Raw genomic sequence first — 21,335 nt, forward strand, 5'->3', positions numbered from 1 at the left:
TAGAGTGTCTACATTTTGATGGGATTCTATGACTGCTCCCAGCTTACAATCATTTGTGAACCTGGTCAGCCAGAAGTCTTTGACTTACAAAAAATGGATGCCAAAGAGGAGTGGGCCCAGCACAGTCGACCTGAGGGACTCCATTGGTGATCAGCTTCTTTCCGGAAGTGGCCTCAACGATCCTAACCTTGTGAGTCCTATACATATGCCAGCTGGCTATCCAGTGCATTATAAAGGGGTTTAGCCCTAGTTCCATAAGTTTAACAATGCCTCCTTGGAGTACTGTATCAAATGAAAGGTATGTAGTATGCACCACTTTACCCTCATCCATTGCCTTGGTGACCTTTTCAAAGAAGTCCACCAAGTTTGGTAGGCATGGCCTTCCTCTGACAATGCCAAACTGAGATGGATCCAGTGTCTGGAGGTCTCCTATGTCTCTGGTGATCATTTCCATGATATTTTTTCCTGTGGCTTTGAAACAGACCTAGTCATATTAATGGGTCTGTAGTTTCCTAGATTTTTTGATGGTCCTCCCTTATGAAGGGGGTGACTGCTGCAGTCCTCCATTCTCTTTCCACAAAGCCAGTTTTAAGGCTACAGTTGAATAGTAACTGCAGTGGCCTTGATAAGTCATATTTTAGACTAATCAGGAGAAATCCCAGGATGTTATTGGGGCTCACTGAAGCTGTGTTCTTAACTTAAGCAAGCTCAGCCAGGACATGATTTCTTGACATAGTTGGAGGGGTTATGTTTGTGGGTATTTCATAGAAAGTGTTTGGGGATGAAGTAAAATTGGAACTGAATTTGAGAGGTCAACAGGTTCACTATATCACCAGGCTCAGTAAATGTGGCACCATTATAGGTTCATAGGTAGGTACTAGGCTATCTGCCCGAAGGCATTTATAAGCCTAGCCAGAATGTGTTGGCTTTCGCCACCCCCTTAGATTAGTTCTCTGTGCCTCTGTCCAGTACAGCCACTGAAGTGATCCCCGGGGTAAACTTTCTGTTTCTCATCCACTCTTCAAGGTTACTCTTGAAGAGTGTTATTGAAGAGCTCTGCCTAATGTAGACTAGAATCTTGTTCCAAAGCATGGGAAGTCTCTGTGACAGGAATCTATCCCTCCAGCGTGTCCTATTTATTGTTGTGGTGAGGTTTAGATCCCTAGAGCATGTGGCTCGAGGGGATAAGCTTTTCTTTAGGTGGAGCATGTCGATCAGTTCTGGGTTGGACATAGCCTTGTATGTCAAGCAGAGATCACCTCTAAGTAGGCGGTATGCAACCGAATACAGGTGGAGTTTCTTCAGTCGAGCTGCATAGGGCATCTGTGGCCAGTGATCCTCTTGGTGAGGTACTTCTGTGGTCTTTCCATCTGTTGCAGGTGTCTTTTAAGATACATCCCAAATGGGGTGTTGTACTCTATGATGGGTCTGATGAGTGATGAGTAGAGGGGCACAATGACCTCTTTTGATCTGGATGTGAACCCTTTTGTGACAAGGTGTGCCACGTAGAAGGATTTTCTAACCACTTGGCATGATTATCACAAAAGAGTTTACTATCTACTTGGGTCCCCAGATTCCTTATTACATCTTCCGTATTTAGAGGACTACCACCTATGTGGTAGTTTGTGGGTACTTTGTTTTTTCCAAAGGGGATGACTATGCACTTTTTGGCATTTAGCTTGAGGCCATGATTTTGACACTAGGTGTCTGTCTCAGTGAGACCCTTTTGAAGGATGTCTGTGTCAGCCGGAGAGTCAATTATAGCTCCTAGTTTTCAGTCATCTGTGAACTTGGTGAGCCATAGTCCTCCTATGCTTACCTGTACCTCTGAGAAGTATATGCCGAACAGGAGGGGTCCTAGGACTGAGCCCAGAGAAACGACACTTGTAACCGGTTTAGAGTCAGACCTAGCTCCCGCAACTCTTACCATGTGGGTTCTGTCCGTGAGCCAGTTGGCAACCCATATTGTGACGTAGGGGTTTATGTTCAAGCTGATGAGCTTGTCTATAATACCAGAATGGGGAATGGTGTCAAAGGCCTTTGCGAGGTCTAGGTAGGCTGTGTGTACCAGCTTTCCCTCGTCTATAGCCTTGGTAACTGTCTCAAAGAAGTCCACCAGGTTTAGGAGGCAGGATCTGCCCTTAAAGCCAAACTGGGTAGGGTCCAGTGTTTGGAGGTTCCCAATGTCTCTGTTAATGAGTTCCATGACGATACGCTCGATAGCCTTGCAGACCAAGCTAGTCAGGCTTATAGGGCGATAGTTCCCGGGGTCTGTTTTGGCTCCACCTTTGTGCAGCGGAATAACCGTTGCTGTGCGTCACTCTATGGGTATGTAACCTGTGGAGAGGCTGAGTTTGAACTGTGTGTTTAGGTGAGGGGTTCGTTCGTCTTTGAGCTCATGTAGGACGCAGCCTGGGACTCTGTCCCATCCCACTGATGCTGTGTTTTTGACTTTGGAGAGGGCTGTTTTAACCCGAGTGTCTATGATTTCAGGAGCTCTACATTATTCTGGTGTGGTTATGGGCCCTTTTGGGGGTGAAGTTTGCGATGAACCTGTCTGCCAGGATGTTGGCAATATCGGTCGGTTCAGTGTATTTTGTACCATTCTACACTAACTCCGAGCAGATCTGAGCATTGCCACTTAGATTCTTGACATAGCTAAAGAATGCCTTGTGGTTATCTTTGGAGTCCTTGGCAATTTTTCTTTCGAAACATAGCTTGGATGATTTTCATAGTTTCTTGCTGATACTGATCAGGGATGTCTTCCCTTCTTGGGATTTTACTCTTTTCTGTACTAGTTTCCTCCTTCTATTGTATAGCTTGTTTATGGCAGGAGTCCAACAGACTGGTTTCCTTTTCTTGGAGGAGTAAGTCTTGGTTTTGCTTGGGATAGCACGATCCATGCATTCTTGTAGGTGCCCATAGAATGCATTAGTAAAGGATTTTGCAGCTTGGACAATGTTATCCTTTAGCATGGGGGCTTTGAAACTTTCCACCTCAGTCTTAAGTAACGTGAAGTTTTCTTTTGAAATGTTTTTCACAGTGGTTTCCTTGTCCAGGGGTGGGGGCGGAATGTGGATATCCAAAGTGATTTCTTTATGGTCAGATCTAACCAGTGAGGGGGTTGACCTCTGGTGTGGAGCACCGGTCACCCATGTTGGTGATGACCAGGTCCAATATGTTGTCAGCTCTGGTGGGAGTGTTGACCAGTTGATCCAGGGTGTTTGATTTTATAAATTCTAGGAAATGTTGGGCCAGGGAGTTAGTACTTGAGTAGTTCCCCCAATTAATATTTGGGTAATTGAAATCACCCAATATTAGGGTGTTTGGTAGGACCTTTACATTTCCCAGTGTTTCTAGAAATGCGGAATGGGGGTCCTGGGACATGGTGGGTGATCTGTAGCAAGCTACAATTTGAATTGCAGTTTTGCCCATTGTTAGTTGCACGTGGATGATCTCTGAAGCATCTTGCTATGCCATTAACCTGGAGGTGTGGGCATCCTTGATGAATATGGATACGTCCCCGCCTTTTGTATTTCGGTCCGGGTTCTGTGGCCGAAATGTATGGTATGAGTTGTAGCCTGGTAGTGCTGGGGTGCTCTCTGGAGCCTTAAACCAGGTTTCTGTTACTGCACATATATCGATTTTCTCCATACTAAGGAGTGCCTCGAGTGCGTGCATTTTGAGGTTTAGACTTCTGGCATTGAGCAGCATCACCCTCAACTTTTTGTTACTTGTGCTATATATGGTGGTAGGTTTGTCTTTTGATCCTTGCCTAAAAAAGGCACTATGGGGGTGGCAAGAGCCTTGGCCAGTATTCGAAAGTCTAAGGGTGACAGGTGCAAGCCATCTCTAGCGAAGCAGCGTGGCTTGTCGAGCATGTCATCCCAGGTGGACAGACACTGGATCCCCTTTGAATGACACCAGAAACTTAGCCAATTGTTGAAATTGATAATTTTTTCTTTATACTGTGGTATCATTCTTGGTGAGGGCAGGATGTTACTCATGGTCAGGGTCATACCGGCCTGGGCTACAAGATCAGAGAGCTCTTCCATGTCTCTTTTCATGTAGTCCAGGGAGGTACGGCTCAGGTCATTCACACCAATATGGACAATGACAGAGTCATATTTGTACTTGTTCTGGAGTGACCTGAGTGCTTGCGTTATGTGGCGGATCCTGGCACCCAACAGGCAGCTAACAGTAACCTTCTTCTTATTCAGCCTAGTGAGTGGGATGTTAGTGTGCCTGACTATAGAGTCACCTATTACTCGTTTGTTGGGTATGTTAATTTGCCTTAAGGGCTGTGATTGCATGGCACACTGGTTTTGTGAAGTATGTGTTTCATGATTTGTGTTGGGGGGTGGAGGTTGCTTGGATGTCTGCTTTGGAGGTCTCTGTTGCTTTTGTAGATTTTTATTTAGAGCCTCCGAATATGTTTTCATGTATTTATGTGTGTTTTTTGCCGGTGCTGGTTTAATGGGTCTATGTGAGACTGGTGGTGTGATGCAAGTATTTCCCTTCTCCTCTTGACTGTCTGATCCAGCCTTGGGTTGAGAGCGCTTAGCCTGCAGTTTGGCTGTATAATTGCATCTCTCACATGTATTAGTGTTTAGTGGTAAGAGGAGAGGGTTGTCTGTGTACGTGAGGCAGCTGTAACATTGCCTCAAAATGCCCAGATTCACCAGTTGGACTTGAGAGCACGCCTGAAACTGCCCTTTGGACATGCCTGGATAGGTACAGTGAACTGTTTTACTGAATGGCTGGTAAGGCTAAATAGAGAGCCTTCTCCTTCTGTACAGTATAGGAGGGTCTAGTGCTAGGCTTTATAAGTGCTTGCTATAAGTTTTGAGCAAGTGCTGGGCTGAGAAGTGAATGGCTAGAGTGCTTAAGTTGAAAGTTTGTCTAGTTCCAAGGGAAAAATTTAGGAGGAGACTTTGTGGAGTCGGGGATAGTTATACCCTAGCTAACTGGCGCTGCTTGGTATGCAAAACCGGGCAAATGCGGTATTTATAGCAGGGAAATGAAAGAGATAGAAATTTGCCCAAAATGGCCAATAAACAACTAATTTCTGGGCTGAAACCACTCCTCCAGGGACAGATGGGCTGCTCAAAGTTCCCCTCTCTCACAGGTTAACAGAGAAACTTGCTTCTACCCAGGTAAGGTATGGGCAAACACAGAGATTTGTAACATAGCCATGAATTCAGCACTTAACCTTAAAACTGGACTATACTAGCTTAGAAAGGCGGGAAACAAGTATATATATATTTTTTTCAGAACATAAAGCAGATACAGTAAAAAAAAACTCTTTAAACGCACAGAAAAGGATACTTATTGTTATATATCTCAGATCAGAGTTGTAGTCAATGCCACTAGTATTAAAGTAGGAAGAAACACAAATACAGTAAAAGCTGATGAATAGAATGCAATTTTTTTATATATATATATAAAACAATAGAAAACGAACAACTCATTTAAACAAGTTACCCAATTAAACAGAAAAAAGCTCAAAACTGAGCCCTGCTCCAGCAGTCTTCAAACAGACAAGTTCTAACTGCACACTCCTGCTGCTAGGGTGCAGGGAACCTTCTCCAAAAAAAGATGGCCTGTGTCAGTGCTCAAGTTATACAAACAAAGCTAGATTCAGCAGGCCTGAATCTGCTCTATGCTGCAGCAACAAGGCGCACCATTTTCAGAAAGAAACAGTTCAAATAAGCAGGCACAATAAGCCTGTGACCAGAAATTCCCAGCTCAGAAGGGCAGAATCCAGCCTCCCACAAGAATGCCAACCACACATTCTTAATGTAAAAAAACTGGCCCAAAGCCCAAGTGCTTAAACCAGACCTAATACACTTTAGAACAGACACTAAGCCTTCAATCAGCAACTCCCAACTCAGAAGGATGTAAGCTTCCTGTCCTGCCACAACAGTGCAGACCACAAACCTTCCTAATATGAAACAACAGGTCTAAAGCCTAAGAGTGTAATCCAAAGGCTAAGAATAACAAAACTATCAATTCAGCCCTTGAGGTTTCTGACATATGGTTGTCTTTTTCCTGGGAGGCTATCTTAACCTCAAGGGTGGCTCTACTTGATCTAATTAGCCTCTTAACTGCCTGTTCAGTTTGATGAGTGAGTTCTTATCTTTATGGGAGTTATGCTTCCTGATTTTTGCCATAATTTTTTTTTCTTTTGTTGCATATCCTGTTTAATTTAAGATGCCACCAGAACAGTTTGTTTTCAGAGTTAGTTATGGGCTTACTTCTGGTAGGTACAGCAGCCACTATGCAGTCACTGATGTGATTGTACAGAGTTTCTGTGAACAGTACTGCACAGGCTGCTGTGTTCTCTGGGTTTGGGGGCACTGAATCTTGACAAATTACCACTTAATAAAATATAGTTTGCCTTATTCATTCATTCATTCATTCAGTGGAAGCCCGGGGAGAAAAGCTCCACATTTAAGTTACACATGATGCACACATACAATTACAGAGTAAAACATCTGAAAATGAGCTTATTTATTATTTTTTTAAATGTTTCTTACATGAACATAGCAAAACAGATGAATTAACATACAGTGGCTAATTACTGATCAGAAAAATAAAATACAACAACAGTTAATGCATTTACAGCATGATGGATGCAGGGAAAAGATCAAATGAGTGTTTTTGTGATTAACAACATACAGACATACAAATAGTAATGTAGCTTAAAAACTAATGATAAGAGAGACAGAGATGAAAACAAGAAGTTATGTGCTCACCATAATGTTCGATGTATGTAGTCCATCTCGCCACACATTCTTACCTGTGGGTTCGGAGCCAAATATCGTCTCCGACTCGAACGATTTTACTAGCTCAAAGTCTCTCATTGGCTGGGCTAAGAGGATATCCCATGGTGCACTGCTCCATATCCCCATATCCCCAGATCTAGTTTGCTGCGAAAAAACGTTTGTACTCCATACACACATCACATCCATATAAACAGTAAACTAATCAAAGGGACTCTGCAGGTGACGACCTAACCTCCAAATCCCCCAGGCAGGGGGAAGGTGGGAGGGTAAGTAAGAATGTGAGGCGAGATGGACTACATACATTGAACATTATGTTGAGTACATAACTTCTTGATGTTATGTAGTCCTATCTCACCTACATTCTTACCTGTGGGACAGCGTCCCTAGCACCTACATCCTGGGTGGCTCATAGGAAAATACTCCTGGGAACTGTGGAGCCAAAGGAAGATCTGCCCCTGGAGACCAAGTCCAATTTGTAATGAGAAACAAAGGTGTGGGGAGAAGCCCAAGTTGCTGCAGCACATATAACATCCATTGACAAGCAAGCTTGATAGGCTGTGGATGTAGAAACAGCCCGAGTAGAATGTGCCTTGACTGGAAATGGCAAATTTTTACCTCCTGCCTGATAGATGAAAGACATACAACTGGCTATCCATCTAGACAGCGTGACCTTGGATACCGGAGAACCCAATCGGTTTTCCGAAAAGGAGACAGAGTTGGTCAGATTTCCGGATATCTTTTGTCTGGTGTAGACAGAAGTGTAACTGTCTATGTACATCCAATTGGTGAAATCTAAATTCTGCCTTGTTAGAAAAGTGGGGGAAGAACACAGGCAGCTCAATGGACTGATTCATGTTAGACACGGAAGCCACTTTAGGAAGGAACGAAGGGTTTGGTCTAAGAGAGACCTTATCTTTATGGAAGATTAAATATGGGGGTTTGAGGGAGAGGGTTTGAATTTCCGAAACTCTCCTCGCTGAAGTGACTGCTGTTAAGAATGCTGTTTTCCATGTCAAGAATTTTAATTCACAGGTAGCTGCAGGCTCAAATGGTGGTACAGTAAGGGCTTGAAGAACAAAATTGAGATCCCAGGGCATGACAGGTTCGGTCACTGGGGAACGAAGCAACAGAGTACCTTTAAGGAATGCTTTGCATAGTCTGTGTGCCATAAGACTAGGTTCATTCGCTACGTGGAAATTAGACATCACTGCCAGCTGAACTTTGATGGTGGCTGATGCGGACCCCTGATAGAACAGCATAGACAAGAACTCCAGAACTGAATCTATTGGAGCTGTGTAAGGATCAATGCCTCTAGTATGTGCCCAGATAGAGAACCTTTTCCATTTGCTAGAATAAATCTTTCTAGTAGATGGCTTATGAGAGGACGATAATATATGGACCACTTCCGGTGAAAAATTATGAAGTCTGACTAGCGATGGAAGTGGAGTAGCCAGGCTGTCAACTGGAGTAGAGGGGTGGAACTGTCCTGACATGTGTGTCAGCAAATCTGGTAGAGGGTCCAGAATCCAAGGAGTGTCCACAATGTATGGTTGAAGAAAGGGGAACCAGACTTGACGAGGCCAGTGTGGGGCAATCAGAATCATTCTGCTTCCCAAGGATTACGCTTTCTGAATCACCCTTGAGAGGAGGGGAAACGGAGGGAAAGCATAAAGCAGACCGGAGGGCCAATCGTGTCCCTGGGTGATTCCCCCTGTGGGGGGATCAGCGTGAAGTAGTTGCTGCATTTCGCATTGAGAGGGCTGGCAAAAAGGTCACAGCAAGGCTGACCCATCTGCTGAAGATTCGCTCTGCAACCAGGCGATTCAGGGACCACTCGTAAGGCATAAGGATAGCTCTGCTTAGCCTGTCCGCTATTACTTTGGACTTCCCCGGAATGTGCGTTGCCACCAGAAACTGTTGGGAAGCTATTGCCCAATGCCACATTCGCATAGCCTCTCTGCATAGAGGGTAAGACCGGGTTCCCCCTTGCTTGTTGAGATACCACACTACTGACATGTTGTCTGAGTGTATTGCAATAGTCCCTAGAGGAAGAACTTTCTGAAGTGCCTGCAACACAAGAAGCACTGCTCTCATCTCCAGGACGTTTATATGCAAATGTATCTCGTGTTCCTGCCACGTGCCTTGGACTGTCCTGCTGAGATAATGCCCCCCCACCCCAATCTGGGAGGCGTCCGTGGTCACCATGGCAACAGGGACGGGTGGAACGAAGGGCTTTCCCCCGTTCAAATTTTTGGTGCACAGCCACAAACGGAGGTCCTGCTTGCACTTGTCTGTGAGTAAGATGGGATGAGATAGTGGGAGTCTTTAGAGAGACCATTGGACAAAGAGGAGCCATTGAAGAAGTCTCATGTGTAATCTCGCTAGAGGGACCAACATGATAGTTGCTGCCATGGTCCCTAGGAGTTGTAGAACCAAGTCTTGCCTTCGCTTGTCTCAGGGGCATCAGCATGTGTATTTGTTGTTGTAATACTGTGATCCTTTCTTGTGGTAAGAATGCTCGCATTCTAACTTTGCTCCTATAAAGGTGACACACTGTGAGGGCAATAAGGCAGATTTTTCCCAGTTTATTGTTATGCCCAACTGGTGACATAGACTGATGGTAGCGTCCCTGGTCTGAACTAGTTGATGCCTGGTGGGGGCGGTAAGGAGCCAGTCGTCCAGGTATGGAAACACCTGGAATCCCTGACGTCTCAAGTGAGCTGTCACTACTGCTATACATTTGGTGAACACCCTAGGGGCTGTGGTGAGACCAAAGGGCAGGGCTCGAAACTGGAAGTGACTGGCTCCCAGCCGGAAGCGTAGATGATTCCTGGATGCTCTGTCCATTTTCACATGGTAGTAAGCATCCTTGAGATCGATGGAGCACATCCATACCTCTTCTCCCAACAATGGGAAAATCAATTGTAGTGTGACTATATGGAACTTGGACTTGTGTACGTAATTATTGAGTTGACTGAGATCTAGTATGGGTCTCAGGTCCCCTGTTCTTTTCGGCACCAAAAAGAATCTTGAGTAAGTCCCTAATCCGATTTGGTCTGATGGGACTTGTTGGATGGCTCCTTTTTCTAGCAGCTGTGAGATCTCTGAGGCTGCTTGATCCCTTTGACTGGGTGGAACGTCTGGGATGTTTCTGATTGGCAGGGGTACTGAAGAGAATGGAATGAGGTAACCTCTGGAAATTATCTGTAATGCTCATCGGTCCTGGGTAATGCTCTCCCAGGCTTCCGGATATAAGGAAATTCGACCCCCGATTGGCTCCAGATAAGCGCAGTCGGGCACACCCTCAGGAATGAGAGTATGGGAAGCCACGGAAGGGGCCCCCTCTGCCTCTGGGGCGATGTCTCCCTGAGTAACCCCCCCTGCCTCTGGAGGGGGGGTTCACCTTGTGCGGCAGGAAAAAACCTTTGTGATTTCTTGAACCACATCCCCCCCAGCTGGGCCTTGGGATAAGGCCTAGAAGGAAGGGAAAAATGGACCCCTACGGCAGGGTCTTTCCCTCTTGCTCGCACCTGATGAGGGTGTCTTTCACTTCGGTCCCAAACAAGGAGGAACCGTCAAATGGCGCATCAGTGAAGGAAGACAACCACAAAGCATTCTATAGCTATGTCAAAAATCTCAATGGCAACACTCAGATCTGCTCTGAGTTACAACACAATGACACTAAATATACAGAACCAACTGATATTTCCAACATCCTGGCAGATAGGTTCAGTGCTAACTTTACCCCCCTCTCACCCCCTAAAGGGCCCATCTTTATACCGGAAGAATGCAAAGTTCCTGTAATCATGGCTGCACAAGTAAAAACTTCACTCTTCAAAGCCAAGAACACAGCATCCATGGGACCTGACAACATCCCAGGCTTCCTTCTACATGAACTACATAATGAACTGGCACCCCACCTAAGTACCATGTTCAATCATAGCCTCACCTCAGGCTTTGTGCCCATTGAATGGCGCACCGCGACAGTTATCCCACTCCACAAAGGGGGGGGGGGGCCGCAACAGACCCCGGGAACTACCGTCCCATTAGCCTGATGAGCCTCGACATTGGTGATTTCCAAACCCTTGACCCCACACAGTTTGGGTTTGTAGAAGGCAGATCATGTCTCCTAAACCTGATAGACTTCTTTGAAGTAGTCACCAAAGTCATAGATGAGGGTAAGGTGGTTCACACACCCTATCTAGATCTCGCCAAGGCGTTCAACACCATCACCCACTCTGGAATTATAGATAAACTCACTAAACTAGGTATAAATCCCTATGTCACAAGATGGGTTGCCAATTGGCTTACTGAAAGAACCCACACTGTGAAAGTAGCAGACTCCAAATCAGACTTCAGACCAGTGACAAGTGGAGTACCACAGGGTTCAGTCCTGGGTCCTCTCCTGTTTGGTATCTACTTCTCTGAAGTACAGGCTAACACAGAAGGTCTTTGGCTAACTAAATTCGCAGATGACTGCAAACTAGGGGCCATAATTGAAGCTCCTAATGATGTGGACATCCTACAAAAGGGCCTCACTGAGACAGATGCCTGGTGTCAAAGACATGGTCTCAAGCTCAGTGCCAAAAAGTGCATTGTCATCCCCTTTGGTAAAAATTCTGTACCCATGAACTACCACATAGGCGGTAGTCTACTTAACACCGAAAGTGTAATAAGATACCTTGGGACACAGGTGGACAGTAGTCTCTCCTTTGATAATCACATCACCAAAGTGGCCAGGAAATCCTTCTACATGGCACACATCATCACAAAAGGTTTCTCATCCAGAAAAAAAGAGGTCATTGTTCCCCTCTCTACTCATCACTCATTAGACCCATTATAGAGTACAATGCTCCTTTTGGTATGTACCTCACAAGACATCTACAACAACTGGAACGGCCGCAAAAATACCTCATAAAGAGGATTACTGGCCTCAAACAGATGCCTTACACAGACCGTCTCAAAAAACTCCAGCTTTACTCCATCGCATATCGTCTACTCAGAGGCGATCTCTGCCTAACATACAAAGCTATGTCAAACCCAGAGCTGTTGGACATGCTCCACTTAAAGAAATCCCAATCGCTCCGAGCTACACGCTCTAGGGACCTAAACCTTGTCACCACAATAAACAGAACATGCTGGAGGGATAGATTTCTGTCCCAGAGACTTCCCATACTCTGGAACAGACTACCTATCTATGTCAAACAGAGCTCCTCATTAGCACTCTTCAAGAAAAATCTTGATGATTGGATGGGTAATAGGAAATTCACCCCGGGGATCACTTCTGTGCTTCTGCTTGACAGCGGCACAGGAAAATAATTTTCTTGGGTGGCGAAAGCCAGGGTACATTTTTGGCTAGGCTTGTATAGGCCCTAGGGCCAATAGCCTAGTACCTACCTATGAACCTATAAGACTTGAAGGCCTCCGCAAAGTGACAAAGGCGCAGCCAGGCTTGCCTTCTAAGGGCGACCCCTGAGCTTACTGCCCTACTCGCTCCCCCGGCTGCATATGAAATGAGCCGCATGGACGAGTTAGCGACGGAGTTGGGGGTAGAAATCTGGGCGTTAACCGTCTGAGCCACCACCTCAGGTATGTTACCCGCAAGAGTATCTTCAACTCTTTGAGGAGATCTCTCTGCAGCCGAGTGAAGTGAGACAAATAATTCAGCGACCGTAAAGTGAAGGTTGCTGAAGATAGGGTACGCTTCCCGTACCGTTCCATGGTCCTAGACTCCTTGTTAGGAGGATGGACCGATGAAGAAGATTCTGCAACTTCCTTCTGGGTGGCTGCCGACACCACCATGGCATCTACAGTGACTCCTTTTGACAGAAACTCTTTTCCCTGGGGTGCCGGACAGGAACTTGTTGGGACGCCTGGGCACGGGCTCCACAGAATCGGGGTTTTCCCACACGCTTCGACAAATGAGGTCAAGAAGTTCGTCGAAGGGTGGAGACACCCAGGAGGCGGAGGGTTGAGCGCCAAAAGCCTTAAGGAATACTGACTCCTCCTCGGAAGGAGCTTTGGTAGGCCAGTTTCCTCTTTGTTTCAGTATCTCCAGGATATCGGAGAGGGAAACATCATCAGAGGAAGACTTGGGGGACCCTTCCGATTCCTTGAGGTCAGTATTGGAGGTGAGAGACTCATCCTGGGAGTCTATGTGCTTCCTCTTGCACAATTTCTTTCTAGGAGGCTCCTCAAGCACAGACTCTGGGATACCCTCAGGAAGTTGGGGACCGCTCGTGGGGGTATCCTTAGGGCCTGGCACTCTACTGTCCATGGATAGGTGAGTGTCAGAAGCTCCCGCTGGGGAGGTGGGGGACGGAATGACCGACCTGGGTGATGTAGCTGACGATCTGGCCAGCTTGCTCCGCATCGCCTCGAAAGCAGGTCCTCCCGATTCCAAGGGCCGACCGGCCTCCAAGGCCACGACCGGGACCGGGGTCCCACGAGCCGATGCACTGAGTGGGAGACTCGGAACCGACAGATGTCCCGAAGTATCCCCCTCGGGCCCAACTTAAGAGACCCGAGTCTTGAACCCTGTGGACGGAACCGACATGTTCGGAGCCGAGGTCGGCACCGATAGACCCAGAGGGGGCATCAGAGCCGGCGCAGCAACATCACTCGGAGCGGAGTATACCGGCTCCGATGACAAGGATGTGCTCGGAGGAGGAGGAATCATCGAAACGGTCATAGGAACTGGCTCCAGAGCCGAGAACAATTTAGCCAACACCGGCGACTGCAGGAGCCTCTGCACCACCCTATCAACATCCAAATCAGAAAGCCTGGAGGATTTAGAGGACGGCGATGGAGATTGGGATCTTGTCAGGTGAAATATGCCTCACACTGGGCGACCGGCACCGAATGGGTTCAAGAATAATAGGAGCCAACGCTGATTCAGTTAACAATGATACCTCCTGCGGCCCCGAGGACAGTGGAGCTGAGGAGGTAGAGTCCAAACAGTAATCTTCTCCTGAGGCTCCGAAGTGGCAGATGGAGCCGGAGACCTTTTCTTAGCCTTGGAAGCTTTAGATTTTGACTGAGGACTAGGAGTCGAGTCTATAGCTTCCTCAAATGATGGTTTTAGAAGTCCCTTTAATATCAATTTATTTTTCCTCTCCTGGAGCACCCTAGGACTGAACGCATGGCAAAAGCTACACGACTCCTGTAAATGGATGGCTCCAAAGCAGTAGACACACACAGAGTGTTCCAAATGTGGATATAAGATGTCCATCCGTGATGGACATCTTATATCCACATTTGGAACATTTTTTTAAAGCCAGAAGGCTTATGCTCCTTCTGATCCTTAGACATTTTATAACTAACACTAGCGAAACCTCCTAATAGACAACTTACAAAAAGGGTGGGAATAACACACAATTTAGGAACATCAGAAAAAACAGTACTAGACACACTCTAAGAACCTCTAACTGAAACGGTTCTTCTCGGGAACACACAGATAAACACAATCACACAAAAAAGTTAATCTAACAACAGAGGGGAGGACTACGTCCTCAACTAAAACAGGCCTAGCCCGCTGGAACAGTTAGGGATACCAAAAACACAACAATCACACTCAAACAACAGCAACAAGAAATAGCTATCAAAATAGCTTTTGGGTATGAACTATCAAATTTCTCTAAGAGACATATCAAAAAAGAAGTTACTTAGCCACAGCCAAGCGAGACCACGTCCGAGCTACACAAGCGGCAAACGAGATCTGGGGATATGGAGCAGTGGACCATGGGATACCCTCTTAGCCCAGCCAATGAGAGACTTTGAGCTAGTAAAATCGGCCGAGTCGGAGCCGATATTCGGCTCCAAACCCAGGGGTAAGAATGTAGGTAAGATAGGACTACATAACATCAGAAATTATGGAAATGAGCAAGAGGATAAATAGAGGAGGTATTGTAGTTAGTGGTAGCTTATAAGAGAAAGAGGAAGAGTTTAGGAAATTAGGTACAAAAGACTGGGAAGCAAAGTGGCAGTAAGATTTGAAGAAAACTAATCCGAATAAAGCTAGCCAGGTGAACAAGAAGAACAGAGCCATCATTGGCATAGGTGCTGTTTAAGTTTTCTATTTGTTTTACTTGTGTGAAGACTTCATTCCAGATTTCTGAAACATACTGGGAGTAGAGAGAGTCTCTAGCACTGTTGAATGCCTTAATGACACACATAGTAAGAGTTTATTGCTAGAGTGATGGTCTCTAGTGGGTGAACAGTACAGTACTTTGTAATGCTGGGCATTTGTCAAAGAGTACAATAACTTGTGGGCAATCATTACTTGTGAGTATATCAACTGGTTTGGGCATTCAAGTAAGGCTAATTGCTTTAATGCAAGACAGTGGTGTGTTTTATAAGGCTGCCTGGTTGCAAATTTACCTATTTTGTAGTAGCAGGAGGCTAGTTTAGTTTTATACATAGTGCTGATATTTGTAAGAACAGGGGAAGCATATAACAGAGAAGAAAGGCAGTATGTTGCTGCTAAGGTAATCCTAACTTGGTCTGTCAGGTAGTGTTTTGCTCTACACATTTTGGCATTATGCAGCAAGTTAGACTTTTCAGCCATTTCACTATCAGTGAAAGATTTCTGAGTGATCTCCTATAATTTTGTTATGGATGGAGCAGAGCAGATAAGGATTGAATCACTGACATATTGTACAAGAGTAGCAAGTGTTGTAGTGGTATGAAGTTTATTTATGAAAATATTAAATAGAAGCGGGCTGAGTATTAAACCTTGTGGAATACCAACAAACACAGTTGAAATGCTGAAAGGTTCTGTTGCCATTTCGTTGCCTGCTGATGACTGCATAAGTAGCTGTGAAACCAGGAAAGGAAGGGGTAGGTGCGACCTAGTGTTTCACGTTGAGAGGAACTTTTGTTGGGACAGTGTTTCAAATGCTTTGGAAAGGTCAAGGAAATGTGGTTGACTTCTGTATTGCTTTACTAAGTTGGTGAAATTGAGGAAGGCAGTAGAAGTACTGAGGTTGGCACTGAAACTGTGCTGGTTGTTGGAGAGGAGGTTGTGTTTGGTTACATGTTTCATAAGCTGAGAGTGAACACATTTCTCAAGGACTTTTTAAGAGGAGTGACAGGATAGAAATAGGTCTATAGTTTGTTAACTCTGTTGAAGTACCTCCTTTGTGAAGGGGTATAATAATGGATTTTTTCCAGATGGATGGGGCATCCAGTTGGTCAGAATGGAGACAAGGAAGGCTAGTGCTTCTTAACCTATTTTCAGGAACTCAGTGGGATGGTAGCTGAGTTTGTTGCTTTTAATTTGGCTAGTAATTTTTTTATATCTGATGCTGGGAAGGATTGAAAACTAAAAGACAGTAAGTTGCTTTTGGGAACAGATGGACGATGGAGGGGTGAAATGAGGTGGTCATTGATTACAGATAGAACTGACTGGATAAATGAGTGCTGAACTGACTGGTAATGGACCGTTGTTGCCTGAAGTAGAAGGACAATGTGTAGTGCTATGGCCAGGCTGTAACAGTTTATTTACGGAGGACCAAAAAAGCTTGGGGTTGTTTTGGTGTTTTTGTTTGAGATTACTGTAGTATGATTTCTTGTCAGACTTCACAAAGATCTTGGTATGGTTTCTGAGATATCTAACATTTTGGAAGGCATGTGTTTTATTCTTATACCAGTCCTTCCATACTTTATCTCTTTACAGCATGAGATGTTTCATCTCTTTTGTCAGCCATGGTGCTGCGTTTTTACCCTTCTTGTTCTAACCAGTGCTAAATCATTTAGCATTTTTAGGAAGTTATAATTAATTTAGGGCGGCCACGGTGGTGCAGCAGTTAGCGTTGCCGCCTCACAGCAAGAGGTTCTCCAGTTCGATTCTCGGCTGGGTGCCTTCTGTGTGGAGTCTGCATGTCCTCCTTGTGGTCGCGTGGGTTTCCTCCGGGTGCTCCGGTTTCCTCCCACATCCCAAAGACATGCAGTAGGTGGATTGGACACTCTAAATTGGCCCTAGGTGTGAGTGCGTGCATGTGTGTGCCTTCTGTGGAAGGTTGGGCGCTGGGCTGGCAACTCGACACCGTAAAACTCCACTGCCAATCATGAGTGGACAGACGATCCACTGTGGCGACCCCTAACCGGGAAAAGCCTAAAGAAAAAGAAGAAGAAGAAGGAAGGTATAATTAATTTGAGTAACTGCTTCATCTAGGGGTAGTACTCTTAACACATTCCATTTGTAGTGGGACAGGAATGTAATAAAATGAGTCTTTGTCATATCTGGTTAAATTGCGTACTTCTTTATAGATTATTTGTTCAGGTGGACCATGTTGTTTTATTACATAGGTTGGAAGGTGGTCACTTACAGTATCTGGTAAGCAACCAGAATATTTTACATTATGGGGTTCGTTTGTCAATAGGACAGTTCCTTACTGTTATTGGTTTTACTGGGATTATCTAGTAGATTTTGACTTCAAAGAAGACAGCTTTATGGTCCAACCTAACCAGGGAAGACATGACATTGGGATGGGCGGAGGTGCAGTGTTCTTCCATATTTGTGAGTAATAGGTCTGGTAAACCTGGCACACGAGAACAGTAACTGCTAACAGCTGAAGGTCAGCTGTGGAAAGCCACAAAGAAGCAAAAAAAAAAAAACAAACAAACAAACAAAAAAAAAAAACAGAAAGATGGTAGACAACTCCCAGCACCAGTGCTAAACAGGGTCACTCAAGCACATTATGACTGACACTCCAGTAGGGACTGAGGGGAGTATCTTGAGCAGTAATATCATAACATTTCTTTGTTTACTTTTCTAGAAACATTTCTTGCAAATATGAGATTACTTACTGAGTGTAATTAATTACAAACATGGCTAATACATTTAAATATATTTACATATCTAGACATCCCACCCATCTCCTCTACAGTTTGTCTGTTTGGCAATTGAACAACCTGCAAGAACAGAAGTCATGATTTTTAGCAAACTGCACAAAAATGGCTGCCTCTTACTGTGCTGCAGGGTAGAAATAGCGCACAAAACACATCTGCCCAAGAAGTCTTTTAAAAAGTCTCTAAAGTCTTGAAAAATGTCACAGAATAAATAAATCAAGTTAAAGGAATTTTATCATACGTGAATAGGAATACTTGCTGTCTCTGTGCCACTTCACTTTATATTCTTACTTGCAGTCCATGTCTCTCTTCAATGCCTTCCATCTCATTTTATTCTGCATCCATTACAACTACTGATTTAGCAAAAAAGAAAGTACAAAGGATACAGAAACAGCAACATATCTTTACAAACTATACAGGGACGTATGTATCCTTAAAGTGAAACAAGGTAGTTTTTGTGCTTATTGTTGGATAGTTTTAGGAATCCAGAAAAACATATGTTTAACAATAACAGGGATGATAGAACCCACAATGAACTTCACCAATGAAGTGCAGCTTACCTGTAACTGTAACGCAGGATTCAGTCCCTTTGTTTTTGTTTGTGCATATTATTACCACAAAGTTTGTTTTTTTCAGTTTTCCTTCAATAAGACACTTGAACATTTCTGACAGCCCTTCAGCTAGAGAAGTGGTACATTCAATTATATGAACAGTTTCACTGCAAGTACTAGCTGCAAGGCGAGCTAGCCAGGCCAGCTGTGCTGAGGTAACAAGAGTGATCTGGCTTGGGACGTGAGTCTGTGCCTGTGCATGAGCCTGTTGGTACTGTCGGATTTCAGAAAGGTGGGATTCATGCCAGGATCTCATGAATATCTGTTCCAAATCTTCAATCAGAGGTACTTGGTCTGGTGCTAAAAGAAAGCAAACACATCATTAACTAACTAGAAATCAAAGTTACTAAAGTATGAAATTAAAGAAATAGCACTCATCCGTGGTCACTTCTACTCAAGCATCCTTTACATCACTTTATTACATTCAAGTCACACTTGTAATTTATTAACGATCCCATCATTCTCACTTCAATTCTTTCCTACACTTCAAAGTCATACCTTCTTAACATACTACAACTTTGTTCACTTTAATGAATACAAGACATGATTTTCATGCAAATGGGCTTGAAATTATATCTATGACGAGGTGCACAGTCTGAAAATGAAAGGAAGAAACTGTCCTAGAATTAAATACTGGACATGTTAGAAGTAATGAAGACAGCACCAATTACTTATGCTGCTGCTTTTTCCCTTGTGAATGCCTCAACTCAGAGACAGCAACTATTCTCTTCAAAGAGCAGCATCATCCCTCTCCCAAACAGCTTTGAGCAACATCTCCCACAGGAACTGCAAGTCTTGGTATTATTTGGTATGAAAGTTCCTGAATGATTGCACTCATTCATTTCTTATTAACCCTCATAATCTCCAATGTGCTGAAACAAATTAATTAATAGTTTCCCTTTCTCACAAACGGAAACCAATACATAATTTATTTCCAAAGTATTACTTAATTACTGGTCTTGGTAACATAGCTTGTGTTAGCAGTTAATGATCGGTTGGCACAACTAGTCTGCCCATGTTACTGCCTATCACAAAATCATCACTTGCAACAATGATTTATTTTTCCTCTGCACCACCAAGAACAGCTGCCTTTCTGCACTATTCATTCTTGAATTACATAATGGCACAGTGGTGCAGAGGTTGTGTTGTCGCCAGAAAGAGGTTCTCTGGTTCGATTCTTGGCTGGGATGCCTTCTGTGTGGAGTCTGCATATCCTCCTTGCATCCGTGTAGGTTTCCTCCGGGTGCTCCGGTTTCCTCCCACGTTACAAAAACATGTGTCTGGAACGTTTCTCCCTGGGACTCCCTGGAAAATTGACTTTGTTCCAAGTCGGACTTTCCTGGTAAACAAATGTTAAACAAATAAACATAACTATTTTGGTCTTGATACCTCTTCGTGAAGGCTCTTTCAGTCCTCTGGCACAATTTTAGTGATATAATGATTTTTCATATCTCCCCGTTGTCATCCAGTCCTGCCCTGTTGGACATATACACCTCTCATTTAAGATGTTACTCATTGAACTTGTTTTCACTGTGCCCTCCTTTTGCTTATTCTCTTCAAGACTAGACATATTAAGCGTTTTTAATCATTCCACAAATTCCAGTGCAGACTAGGTACCATTTCACTGCCTTCCATTGAACTACATTCATGCTAACCCCTTACAAAATTTAAATCTGTCTATGGAGAGAGACAGAGAGAAATAACTTATCATTTCCTATTGGCAATACTTTTATTAACCATTTCCAATATTCCTCCAGCCTTCTTTCCATCTCACATATTATTCTTAATTTTAGGTAGTCCAGTATGACTACCAGTCATAATGCTTCTTTTTAACCTCCAAATATGTACTCTCTCGCTCTCGCTCTCTATCTCTCTCTCATTTTCGCTCCCCAAATATATTAGCTTGCAATTTCAAGGAAAATATACCCATTCTAGTTCTGTAATGGCAAAAATAAAATAACATAAAATAAAATAAAAATGCAATTCCAAGACAAAATTTGAGTAGCAGGATGGTAATCATTATCTCATCTGGGATGCAATAACTCAGGGATAAGAAGGGAAAAGGCCAGTTTCTCCTTTCATATTCACTAGCCAAAAAATGGAACTCCCTCCCACCCCTGCTAAAAATCACTACAAGCTTCGAACTCTTCAAATCCCAGCTCCACTCCCACCTCTCCCAAAACTGGAAATGTAAATGCATTCTTCCTACCTAACTCCTCCTAATATCACTTATACATGTACTCCCTCATGCACATGCTTCCTAATATCACTTATACATGTACTCCCTCATGCACATGCTTCCTAATATCACTTATACATGTACTCCCTCATGCACATGCTTCCTAATATCACTTATACATGTACTCCCTCATGCACATGCTTCCTAATATCACTTATACATGTACTCCCTCATGCACATGCTTCCTAATATCACTTATACATGTACTCCCTCATGCACATGCTTCCTAATATCACTTATACATGTACTCCCTCATGCACATGCTTCCTAATATCACTTATACATTTACTCCCTCATGCACATGCTATTTGTTTTCTTTCCCTACAACTGCCTTGCTCTGAAATCTAAAGAATGGTTAGATGTAAATATTGTACATAGCTCTCTCTCCCTTCTCTCTGTTACTTTTGTCCCTCCTTTTTCTTCCTTTCTTTGTGCACCTTTTCAATTTGATACAACTCCATATATAATTTTACATTTGTTTTCTAAAACATTTTATAATTATATGTATAACTACATAAATGTATGTTTGTTTTAATTGTATGTAATAAGGAGCTTTTCTCTCCAGACCTAAATGTAAAACTCTATGCTTGTTTTAATTGTATGTAATACAGAGCTTTTCTCCCCGGGCCTCCACTGAAAACGGGCCCTCTGGGCCCAGTGGACTTCCCCGGTTATCAAACTGGAAATAAATAAATTTAGCAAGGGGTTGCAGGGGACAAAAAGGTTGCATGAGGATTGAGGGAGTGGTTGTTCCTGAGAGTAAACATCTATTAAATCTATTTTCAATGCAATCTACTGTACATATTAGTTCTGAAACTGCATTATTTGGTGTACCAGTGTTTTGCA

The 21,335-nt window shown here is 44.0% G+C and overlaps 1 protein-coding gene across 1 annotated transcript in view; it reads right to left on the bottom strand.

Annotated features, from left to right (window-relative positions):
- The window catches only part of GREB1 (growth regulating estrogen receptor binding 1), a 3,935,532-nt gene that overhangs the window by 1,786,435 nt on the left and 2,127,762 nt on the right, over positions 1-21,335 (bottom strand). The window contains exon 11 of the mRNA XM_044082225.1: positions 18,200-18,550. Coding sequence (XP_043938160.1) covers positions 18,200-18,550 — 351 coding nt within the window. The remainder of the gene's footprint in view (positions 1-18,199; positions 18,551-21,335) is intronic.

The sequence above is a fragment of the Protopterus annectens genome, chromosome 1.part1 (genome assembly GCF_019279795.1).
Source record: "Protopterus annectens isolate FY-2018-M chromosome 1.part1, PAN1.0, whole genome shotgun sequence".
Taxonomy (NCBI): domain Eukaryota; kingdom Metazoa; phylum Chordata; order Ceratodontiformes; family Protopteridae; genus Protopterus; species Protopterus annectens.